The sequence below is a fragment of the Haliaeetus leucocephalus genome, unplaced genomic scaffold (assembly GCF_000737465.1).
Source record: "Haliaeetus leucocephalus isolate CR32 unplaced genomic scaffold, Haliaeetus_leucocephalus-4.0 Scaffold176, whole genome shotgun sequence".
In the NCBI taxonomy this organism is placed as follows: domain Eukaryota; kingdom Metazoa; phylum Chordata; class Aves; order Accipitriformes; family Accipitridae; genus Haliaeetus; species Haliaeetus leucocephalus.
In genome coordinates this window covers 1,157,918-1,169,642 of record NW_010972612.1, presented here as the reverse complement: position 1 = coordinate 1,169,642, position 11,725 = coordinate 1,157,918, and the positions used below count along the sequence as shown (strand labels likewise).

Sequence of the window (11,725 nt, the reverse complement as noted above, 5' to 3'; positions counted from 1 at the left end):
CCGGGACCGCGAACCCGCCGCGTCCCCGTCCCCGTCCCCGTCCTCCCCCCGCGGCGGTCACGGGCGGCGTCTCCCTGTGCGCCCCACGCAAGGACGCGGCTGAGCTGCTGCTGAAGCGTCCTCCAAGTACCCGCCGTTAGCCCACCGGGAGGAAGGTCGAGTTCCCAGTCCGGGCCCGGGGGCCCAGCAGAGCCTCCCGGGCAGCCGGAGGAAGGGAAGCGGGGCCGAGCGCTGTGCCGCGGCCCGGGGAAGGCTGCGGGTCTGGAAGGGATTTACCGGCCCGTGGAGGGACGGTCTGCGCACCCCAGGAGGAGTCCTTGGACCCAGGGAGGCACAGACAACGCAGTCAGCACTGCAGGACTTTACTACGCTCCACAGTAAGAGCAGAAAGGGAGTTTAAAATACGTTACAAACCAAAACGTGTTTCGGGGAAGTGCAAGATTTGCAAACAGTGGCATATGAAGGAGTAGCGTGGCTTCGATTCGGGGCCGACAGCTCAGCCATAGAGCCAGGGTGCTCCCCGAGAGCCTGTGATGTTGCTCGCAGCATGCTCAGGCCAAGGGGGAAGGTGCTGAGACAGCAGGGTGCAAGCTGTGCTGCAGCCTCTCCAGAGAGACCCACGGCCAGCAGGGTCCCCGGGGTTCTCCGCGCTCCCGGCTCTGCCATCACTCTGCCACAGGCTTCACCTCCTTGGCCATTTCCAGCCGTGTCAGTATTTCATTCCACTGGACAAAGTGCTTGGAGAGAAGGAGGATCTGGACGTGACTCATAAGGAAAGAGATGTGAAAAACGCAGGGAAGAAACCAAGGTCAGAGCGCCCCGGCAGCAGTGTTACAACCCTGATTCCTTGGGAGAGGAAGCAGCCTGGGGCACCAGGCTGTAGGAAGCCCACATGGACTTACACCATGCAGGCACTGAGCCACTGTGCAGCACCAAACACTGATGGGCATCCAGGAGGCACTTCTGAACACCACGTAGCACTGCGTTTCAAGGGGCTTTCTACAGAAAAGAGCAGAGCTCCCCTACCCACCGCAGTTTTAGGACATGTCTCAGCACCGGGATCCTACACAGCCAGGACTAGCCACTGTTTGGCTCAGGCAAGTCGCAGGGACCAGGAGTCACCCGACAGGGATGCCAGCGCACCTCTGGCCAGCGCGAGCTCTGCACTAGCACGCAGGCTGCGCCACTGCGTCGTGCCGAGCTGCACTGTGAGACGATCCAGCGCTGGCTCACAGGTGGCACCCTGCCCTTCTCTCCTCAGGGGAAGGCTGGGCAGTTTTGGCCCTCAGCTCCACTCCCAAGAGGAGTATGACAGGGACATGGGTGTCACCATGTCAGAAGGGGCACTGCCCATTAAACCCAGGGCTGAGGATCCAACAGTATAGGATGGGGGGAGGCAGCCCAGGAGACAGGTGGGCAGTTCAGCTGTGTCAGGCCAAGGGTCAAAGGATACCGTTTTGTTGTAGTCTTTGAGGAGTGCCTTGATAGTGTTGGTGAGATCGTGACGCTGTTCCTGTGGAGAGGGGAGCCACAGTGAGTGAGCAATAAATAAGGTGAAGGCCATCTGTCCTCCCAGTCCCTGACAGCATGGGGGGAAACTCATCCAAGGCCAGTACTGAGATTAGCACTCAGACGCTGGCTCTGGCCACTCATTGCAGCCAGAAGGGCTTCAACAGTCAAGGGGAAGGTTACGAACATCCGTGCTGATGAAGCATCAAAGCCCCTGGGTGTAAAAGCAACTAAGCCTTAAGCCTTACTGTTTCTAAGACTATTCATATTAGACATATAACTAATGATTAGAAATTGGTTTAGACATGATGAATAGAATCCAGGTGCTTATAAAACAATATGCATAAGCTGCTTATTTGTCCTATGTGTCTCCCCCTCCATGGCTGGCTTGAAACCCAGGCAAGCTAAATCAACAGAAGAAGGATCATACATCTTAGACCTAAGACATGGGAGTAAGTGATTAACTTTAGAACAAGATAAATTAATAGAATAGCCTGAGTGATTTTCAGAAATTCAAAGGTGATCTTTGATGTGTAAGCAGATAAGTGATTGTGGTGACCGAAGACCTTCTGCCTACGACCACTAACTTCAGAAGAACCGGGACACGAGAATTGATGAGATGAGATGAGGAATGATAATGACATGGGCACAGAGATCGACTGGAAAACTACAAAGACTTTGGACTGGGACAATGGGTGGTAAAAAGGTATATAAGATTGGGAAATTTTTGGAAGGTTGCCATTCACTGCGGTGGTGGCCCAAGTCTTGAGCTGTTAATAAAGCAAACCTAGAGAAACCCGCGATTGAAAATTCTTTAGCAGAATTCGTGACCCAGATGGAACTCTAGGACACAAGAGAGAAAGAGAGCAACTGGGTATTTCTCTGGACAAACCTGTTACCAACACTCACTTGACAAAAATAATCAGGGGAGTTCACCTGAGAGACTTGGGCACGGGTAATTCAGATAAAATTATCCTGGGAAACTCTTGTATTTAAACTTGCAAAAAAAATATTAAGAAAGATGGGGTCAGCACCCAGCGTTGAAAGGGGGATGCCCCTTGCTGAGGTTTTAGAAAATTGGAAAAAGATACCCTTGGCACAGACATTGCAAAAAAGGAAACTGATAATATTGTACCAAGAGGAATGGCCATTCGTGACGAGAAATAGAGGAGGAGGGCCAATGGACGAGCGGCCTTCTAAGGGAACATTTAAACCCCATAAGCAGAAGTTTTTGAGAATGATTTTGGAAGACTCCAGAAGTCAAGATATTGATTATTGGTGTATTTGGTATAATTGGGCACAACAAAGGAGGAAAACTCCCTTGTTGAAAATGAGGAAAAGTTTACTTCCCTTGGCCCCAACGGCTGAGGAAACTGAGCTTTTCTCTAAGGGTGTTGGCATGTACCCAATGCGTTTGGACTACATCCCAAACCCAAGAGCAGGTCCAGGTGCACCTGCTGAAGTTCCTGCAGTAACTGCAGTAATGAGGCATGAACCTTCGAAACAAGGTGATTTAGTAGCTTGGCAGTTGAAGATGCCTCCGCTGCATGATGATGCTGAAAAATGTGCTCAATTGTTATCGGGAATTGTCACTGATTATATCCCTAATTGGAATGATATGAGGAGTCTGCTGCAAGAATTATTTCAGGCAGAGGAAAGAGAAAAGATTTTTCAAAAGGATAGAGAAATTGCTCAGAGAGGCCAGAACAAAACAGAACAGAACATGGCCTGAACAAAATCCGGAATGGAATCTTGCAACCACAGAAGGAACTAGGGCTCACCAAGCTGCCATTCAACAATTAATAGAAGCAGTTTGCCAAGCTGGTGAGAGAGTAACTAATTGGAATGTAGGCAGGTTTTAGAATGTAGGCAGAGACCTGATGAACATCTGAGTCATTACTGGGGACAATTGAAGGCAACTTTATTGAAATATGGGGGCATGACCTGTGACAATTTCCAGGAGCCTTTAGCTATCAGTGTTTTTGTAGATCAGTCTGCTCCAGATATAAGTAAATATTTTAAGAAACATATGCCAGGCTGGCAAGATAAGACATTAGCTAAAATTCTAAGTATTGCTGCCTTTGTTTTTGATGGAAGAGCTGAAGAAAGACAAAACCAGGAAGAAGAGAAATTAAAAATTGAAAGAAAGCTAGAGCAGAAAGAGAAGGAGAGAGAAATTGGACTGTTAGCTGCAGCAATTACTCAGAAATTTAACTCACAATTGAGAGGTCGGGGATTTTCTCTGGGGAGATTTAGGGGAAGAGGGGGGCAAAATACAGTTCCCCCTCTTTCCCAACATGCTAACTCTTTAGACTGTTTTTATTGTGGAAATTTAGGACATATGCAAAGAGTGTCCACCGAGACCTGTTGCAACCCGAGGAGGACTTCCACCTGCCCAACCCCCATGACCTCATTTGCAGTAAAGAATGGTACTCCTCTAGAAACTAAAAGAGCAATGGAACCTGTCAGAATCAAGGTAGATGAGGACGGTCAGATTTCTGCAAAGGTAAACGGTATTCTTGTTACTTTCCTAGTAGATACGGGAGTGACATTGTCTTTGTTAAATTTTGAAATCCCCCAGATGTCAAATGAAGCTGTGATAATACTGGGGGTGGTGATGGGAGAGATAAAATATTTGTCTACTCCTCTACCAGTAGTCTTGAATGGCAAATTAGTCTGGGGAAATTTGTAATTTCTCCAGATTCTTCTGTTTCCCTTCTGGGATGAGACCTCTTGCAGGAATTTGGTACGTTTATCTCTTTGGCGCCTACAGGGATCCGATTAATTGTAATGGGTTCTGAAGTAATCCAACTTAAAGAACAAAAACATAGTGATTCAAAAATACCACCCAAATTAGCTGGAGTTCCCAGAGAACTTTGGAGTACATCAGGAGATGAAGTAGGATTATTAAAATCTGCTGAACCAGTTGTGATAAAAACAAAAGGAGGGACTCCTCCTTCAATTTGGCAATATCCAATTATAAATGAAGCCATTCCTAGCATTGAAAAACAAATTGTGCATTTCTTGGAAAAGGGGATTTTGAAAGAATGCTGTAGTCCCTATAATACCCCAGTTTTGCCAGTGAGTAAACATAGGACAGGTAAGGATGGAGATCCTGAATATAGATTTGTTCCAAGATTTACAAGCAGTGAACGACTGTGTACACCCTGTGGTGCCGGATCTTAGTCTGATTTTAACCCAGATTCCAGTCTGGGCGCAGTATTTCACAGTGCTTGACCTTACCGGAGCTTTCTTTAGTATCCCAATTGCTGAAGAAAGCCAACCAATTTTTGCCTTTACTTGGTAAGGGAAACAACTTACTTGGACCAGACTACCGCAAGGTTTTACCAGTTCACCAACGATTTTTTCTCAGATTTTGAAGAATGATTTACAAGATTTAATTTTTCCAAATAAATTGATTTTGGTGCAATATGTTGATGATTTGTTATTGGGAAGTAAAACTGATAATGATTGTATTCGAGATACTGAGTATCTGTGTATCCAGCTTGTTAAAAAGGGACACCGTGCATCTCCATCTATATTGCAGTTTTGCAAACAGCAAGTAAAATATTTGGGATTTATATTAAAGCCCGGAGTACGGGAAGTAGACCCTGAAAGAGTCCAAGCAATTCAAGAAATACCAAGACCAGTGACGAAAAAACAGTCGAGAGGATTTTTAGGACAGGTGGGATTTTGCCGTCCTTGGATCCTGGGATTCAGTGAAATAACTAAACCTCTGCACGAAGCAACTCGAAATGAGGAAATAGAACCAACTGCTTGGGGCACTGAGAGGGAGAAAGCCTTTCGTACTTTAAAGGCTGCACTCTTATCTGCCCCAGCGTTAGGGCTTCCTGATATTCAATACCTTTTAAATTATATTGTGATGAAGTAAAAGGAGTTGCAAAGGGAGTCTTAGTACAAACTTTAGGACTGCATGAGAGACCTGTTGCTTATTTTTCTTCTACGTTGGACTCAGTGACTAAAGCAACTCCTTTTTGTATCAGAGTAATAGCAGTTGCAGCTGAAATTGTTGAGAAAACCAGAACAATTGTTTTAGGTCATCTACTGTTTGTGTACCCCACGAGGTAGAAATTTTGTTAAAGCGGAGAAAGCTTTGTCTCCACAACGGGCACATAGATATGACATAATTCTTTTATTGGCTGATAATTTGAAACTGGAAAGGTGAAATACTTTAAACGCTGCAACTTTAATGCCCTTACCTTCTGACAGAGAAAAAGATAACAATTGTGTTTATCTCGTAAGTGAAACCAGCAAGCTGCAAGATGACCTGAGAAATCAATCTTTAGATAACCCTGATTTGAACCTCTTCACAGATGGCTCATCTTACTATGAAGAAGGTTGAAGATGTACCGGTTTCACAGTCACCACAGAAACACACGTACTGTTGGCTGGATCTTTGCACCTTTAGGTGCACAAGGAGCAGAAATAATTGCTCTAACTGAAGCTGCTAAATATGCAACTGGAGTAAGAGTTAACATTTATACAGACTCTAAATATGCCTTTGGTATATGTCATGCTACAGGGGCTTTATAGAAGGAAAGGGGGTTTCTGACTTTGGTGGGAAAAACTGTTGCCCACGGACAACAGATCAAAGACCTCTTAGAAGCAATCCAATTGCCCTCTAAAATATCTGTGATCTATATAAAGGCACACACTCAGAGACAAGACATGATCGCAAAGGGAAATTCTCTAGCCAACCAAGCCACTAGAGCAGCAGCATGACAGGTTGTGTCCGTTATGTCTCTGTTACAACATGAAATAACATTTGAGCTCCCAGACTTAAATAACCTGTATGAAGACCTCCCTGAAGAAGAAAAACAACAATGGACTCAGCTGGGAGCCCACTGGTGAGAAGGGCAGTGGATTCTGAATAACAAACCTCTCCTTCCAAAAAGGTATTTATTACAGATAACGCATGGCACCATGAGAGGACCCATGGGGGACCAGAGAGCCTAGCGCTCCGAATCCAGAGACTCTGGGCAGCCCCAGGAATTTATGCAGCAGCAAAAAGAATATGTGAAGGATGTAAGCTTTGCAGACAATATGCCTCAGTGCGAATTAAACCTCCCAGTGGCAAAAGACCTCTAGCCACCTTTCCTTTTCAAAAATTCCAAATTGATTATGCAGACATGCCAAAAACAATGGGGTACTCTTACATGTTAGTGATTGTTAGCTATCAGGATGGGTGGAAGCTTTCCTGACTAGGAAAAATGATTCTAAGCCAGTAGTAAAAGCCTTATTGAAAGAAATCATTCCAAGGTATAGGGTTCCTGAAGTAATTGACTCAGATCGAGGGAGTCATTTCACAGCTGCTATCCTGATTCAGATTTATAATTCTTTGGGGATTTTTAATAAATTTCATACTCCACATCATCCCGAATCATCTGGTCAGGTAGAATGAATGAATAGGACATTAAAGGAGAAATTAGTAAAAGTTTGTAAACAGACTGGTTTGAAATGGCCTGAGGCCCTAAATTTAGTTTTGTGGGATATTAGGAATACTCCAAGGCAACCAATTGGAGTTTCTCCAGCTGAGATCCTTTTTGGGAGAATACTTGCTGTTCCAGGAACGTATGTGCCAGCAAAGACTAGCCTCCTGGATGGAGATGAACAGGTAACACAATACCTTTTGTATCTGCAAAATTCTTTTTTCCAAATGCATAACCATGCCTATTGGTATCAGGGAATAAGCCCTGAAATCCAAGTTCATGATATACAGCCAGGGGACAAAGTTTATATAAAGAATTTCAAAAGAAAAAACAGATTTGAACCAAAATGGGAAGGACCTTATACTGTTCTACTAACTTCTTTTTATGCCATCAAGGTATCTGGGGAACAAAACTGGATCTATCATTTGCAAGCACACAAAGAATCTGAAGCGTAATGGACAATTGTAAAGTATTATTCCTTTTTGTACTAGTTTGTATTTTACCCTGGATTGACACCTTGTGGACAAAATTTGCATTGCGATACCGAGATGCCTGTACCAATAGAACTGTTGTTATATATAGTGATCGTTCTTTTCAACTTTCAGGCCAAATCACAAGCCTACAGGAAAAGCCTGAACAGGTCATTTTTTTCAGCTAGTTATCCGAAGACCAGACAGAGAGGCCCTATTTACTCGCTTTTTAATTTTCTCGAATTCTGTGCTAATGTTAGAAGTAGGCTTGATGATTCATGGGATACCTGGTCATTTGTTAGATGGTGGATTCCGGCTCTAGGAGTAAGTGAATTGGAGAAAGCAGTCTTCAATGTCTCTGGAGAAATTGAAAAATTAGCAAATTCAACTGCTCATGGACTTTCCACTCTCCAGAAAGAGGTAACTGAACTTTCAAAAATGACTATTCAAAACCTAATGGCCTTAGACATGATTCTGGCTTCACAAGGTGGAGTTTGTACTGTCCTAAATACAAGTTGCTGTATGTATACTGATCGATCAGGACAATTAATGACAGATGTCCAGAAAATTTGGGAGGTTAGTGCCACAATGCAACAAATTCAAAGAGATGACACATCTTGGGGATTTTCTGACACATTCTCTTGGTTAACATCTTGGTTTCCAAATTTGACTACTTGGGTGAAAAAACTAATTGTAATAGTCCTTCTTGTTATAATCATAGTAGTATGTGTGATTATTTTGTTTCAATGCTTTGTAGGTTGTAACTCTAGGATAGTACAGAAGATAGAAAGACAAATGTGGAGTTATCAATAGGATCGCAGGAGTGCGATGAAAAACAAAAGGAGGGAATTGTAAAAGGAACTAGGCCTTAAGCCTTACTGTTTCTAAGACTATTCATATTAGACATATAACTAATGATTAGAAATTGGTTTAGACATGATGAATAGAATCCAGGTGCTTATAAAACAATATGCATAAGCTGCTTATTTGTCCTATGTGTCTCCCCCTCCATGGCTGGCTTGAAACCCAGGCAAGCTAAATCAACAGAAGAAGGATCATACATCTTAGACCTAAGACATGGGAGTAAGTGATTAACTTTAGAACAAGATAAATTAATAGAATAGCCTGAGTGATTTTCAGAAATTCAAAGGTGATCTTTGATGTGTAAGCAGATAAGTGATTGTGGTGACCGAAGACCTTCTGCCTACGACCACTAACTTCAGAAGAACCGGGACACGAGAATTGATGAGATGAGGTGAGGAATGATAATGACATGGGCACAGAGATCGACTGGAAAACTACAAAGACTTTGGACTGGGACAATGGGTGGTAAAAAGGTATATAAGATTGGGAAATTTTTGGAAGGTTGCCATTCACTGCGGTGGTGGCCCAACTCTTGAGCTGTTAATAAAGCAAACCTAGAGAAACCCACGACTGAAAATTCTTTTAACACTGGGCCTGCACAACTGCCTGCCTCTCCTCAGCATCCATGCTCTGCTTTTGCCCCAGAATGGAAACTCACAGCAAAATGCTGAAAGGGGGCACAAGGCTCTGCCCAGGCTACTCAATGCCAGCTCCAGGAGCGCTCAAACGAGGAAGGAAAGCTGAAGTGACAAGGTGACAGTATCAACAGCCTTCCAGAGACTACAACACTGGAAGAGTGCGATGCTTTACCTCAGTGTCCCAGTGAAAGGGAGAACACCAGCTGGTTAAACCCACTGCCACTTATTGTCACTCAAACCTCTGTTTTGAGCAGGGTTATGGTAGGCACAGCACTTTTCTAACTCAGACTCAATTGTCAGAAATCCTGGCTACTTCCCCCCCAAAGTGCTTAAACTTTAGGACTGCAGTATGAATATCCTGGGATTGAAATAACCTGCTATAAATGAGCAATTCAAGCAATTGCAAATACAGGGGTGTCAGTACAGCCACTGACAAATGGTTCCTCCTCCCTGCTTGTCAAGACCATCAAGAATATTCACGCTACCTGTTGCTGTATGTGGATTTGAGAGAGTCGCTGTAGTTTGGCTGCGTGGTCAGGAATGGCTGAAAGCACAGAAGAAAAATCCATTTTGTTTCTTTTACAGCACATGGGATTAGGTTCCACCAGCACATCACAGCATAACTCCACTCACTGAATGCAAGTGCTGCACACCACAAACACACCTCTTAAATGACACCTCCCCCTGCGGCTACCCTGTACATTAAATACCAAGTTTATCTGCTAACTCCTTCTGGATGGCAAGAGTTAGGGGATGCCAGCAGTGAGGGTTAGTCAAGAACTACATCAGAGTAAACTACTTGGATGAATGCTCTGGCAAGCAATTAAAAAGGCATCTCTGCCTATGCCAGGAACTGGGATGTTCTGGACATAAAAGAGCTCATTGGCAGGAATGGGCTGCGAGCCACCATCCTCTCTGCCCAGCTGCTGTCTCTAACCTGCTCCCCGACCTACTCTTATCACCTCTTGACCTTGCATGGAACGTTAGAGCAACATGAGGGAGGAGCAGACATATCACTAAGTTTGTACCTACTTTACTCACACTGAGTTGTGCGCTTAGCTGTCCTCTCCTCTAGTCTGAGGCTCAAGAAAAAAGAAAACAGGATAGGCAGCAGTTTGTGGGGTGGCATGTGCAGCTCAAACTTGCAGAAGAACATGCATACCTTGGATACTGGCACCGTCCAAGATGGGCTGGATGTTCTTCACCTGCTCCAGAAGGGCTGCTCGCGAAGGAATAAACTGCTCCTCTGGTTGGGGAGGGACAAGAAGCACCATCAGTAAATACAAGATGCTACTTTGGCTTTTCACAAATACTGGTGAGGTAACTTTTCCAGCTGATCTAGCTATACAGAAAGGGGCTTGTTTATGACTTTATTTAGACTTCTGTGTTGCTCATCCCTGGATCTTGGTGACTATACCAACACAAGGCTGAACCAAATTCTTTGGGGCAAAAGAGGTAGAACACAAGGCTAGAAGGTATTTAAAATACATCCAAAAGTCTTCCATTTTTGTCACAGCCTAGAGAGTATTGGAAGTTGGGTGTTCCAGCTCCAGTGTTTCTTTTCAACCTTTTATTAATTCAGGGTTAAAGTGATCAACACTAAAAAGACAGAACTGATAAAACTGCAGCATGGACATGCACAAGGGAGCGCTACGGGTGACAGACAACCTTGTACAAACAATCTCTGATAGCTCTGAAGAGGGTGCCTTGCCAGATCTTTACAAAGAAATCCATCTCAACCCAGCTTAGGTAAAAGACAACTTTTGCAGTGCTAAAAAAACTCCCCTGTCTCCTCTCATTTCATGCCATACCTGACAAGATGAACTGCAGCTTCATGGCATCTGGAACAGCCATTCTGTCAATGTACTGAGGGTCGAGGTATTTTATTACATCTTCAACTAGAGTGAAAAATAGGTTTGGAGACAAAAAGTAGGAGAGACATTACTGCATTTACAAATGCCATTTTCCCCCATGCCATACTTCAGGTTACTTTGTAAACACTGCCCACTTAGGGTCGGGTTTTTTCAGATCCATGAATTTCTGTAGCACTTGAAAGTATCTGATGTCAGAGCACTGTGACCAAGAACTGACACACAGCTCAAGCCAAATAACTGCTTTGTTACAGACACCTGCAACACTTGTTTTTTATTTGGATAACGATATTAAAGGTGAGTGAAATCTGCTACTTCTTGCCCTCAAAACAAAACCAGCCAATAGCCCTCCATCCTGGTCCTTAAAATCATCTACAAATACATGGTTTACATTTTTACACTGAACTGCCACCGCGGCCTTGGACCACAATGACGTTCCCTATGCAGCCTGCTCCTTCTGCAATACCAGACAGCAAAACTTGGCCAAGAGACGGCTTTACAGGACAAAGTACTGCTCCCAATATCCCCCAGTTTGGAGGTGGCTCCTCAGAGCTGTCCACCAGTGGCTGCGTATGATCCTTACTGCTCCCACCACACACAGAGGGAAAAGCTGATCTAGTGTGCCTGAGTAGTCCAAGCGTGCAAGAAGTCATTTCAGAAGCTCATGCTCCAAGAACCTTCAAGGGCTGCATTTCAGGCGGAGCAAATCACTGCGCTGATACAGGCAGACAACAAGCAAATAACGCGTTGCAGCGGCCCGTTCCCCACCCCCAACAGTTGAGTGGGAGAATTGCGAGCAGAAAGACCTCACTCAGTTACTTACTTCTCTGCCAAATATGCAAAAACAACAGCCCAAAATCAAAGGGGCTCACACGGGGAGGGAGCGGGGGGGGGGGGGAGGGCATTTTTTTTTTTTGGGGGGG

General features: G+C 44.6%; 1 protein-coding gene across 1 annotated transcript; it reads right to left on the bottom strand.

Annotated features, from left to right (window-relative positions):
* Nucleotides 1-218: 218 nt before the first annotated feature.
* On the bottom strand, nucleotides 219-10,877 carry DCTN3 (dynactin 3 (p22)). The gene is made up of 5 exons (XM_010564226.1): nucleotides 10,743-10,877; nucleotides 10,094-10,177; nucleotides 9,417-9,475; nucleotides 1,454-1,513; nucleotides 219-755 (listed from the first exon to the last, which is right to left on the bottom strand). The coding sequence occupies exons 1-5, from the start codon at nucleotides 10,783-10,785 to the stop codon at nucleotides 666-668; spliced, it is 336 nt and encodes a 111-aa protein (XP_010562528.1). The 5' UTR covers nucleotides 10,786-10,877; the 3' UTR covers nucleotides 219-665.
* Nucleotides 10,878-11,725: the final 848 nt, after the last annotated feature.

Coding starts and splice junctions, on each gene's coding strand:
- DCTN3 (XM_010564226.1), bottom strand. CDS start 10,785: ATGGCTGTTCCAGATGCCATGAAGCTGCAGTTCATCTTGTCAG. Junction 9,476..10,093: donor GGACGGTGCCAGTATCCAAG/GTATGCATGTTC, acceptor CTGTGCTTTCAG/CCATTCCTGACCACGCAGCC. Junction 756..1,453: donor TCAAAGACTACAACAAAACG/GTATCCTTTGAC, acceptor AGTCACGTCCAG/ATCCTCCTTCTCTCCAAGCA.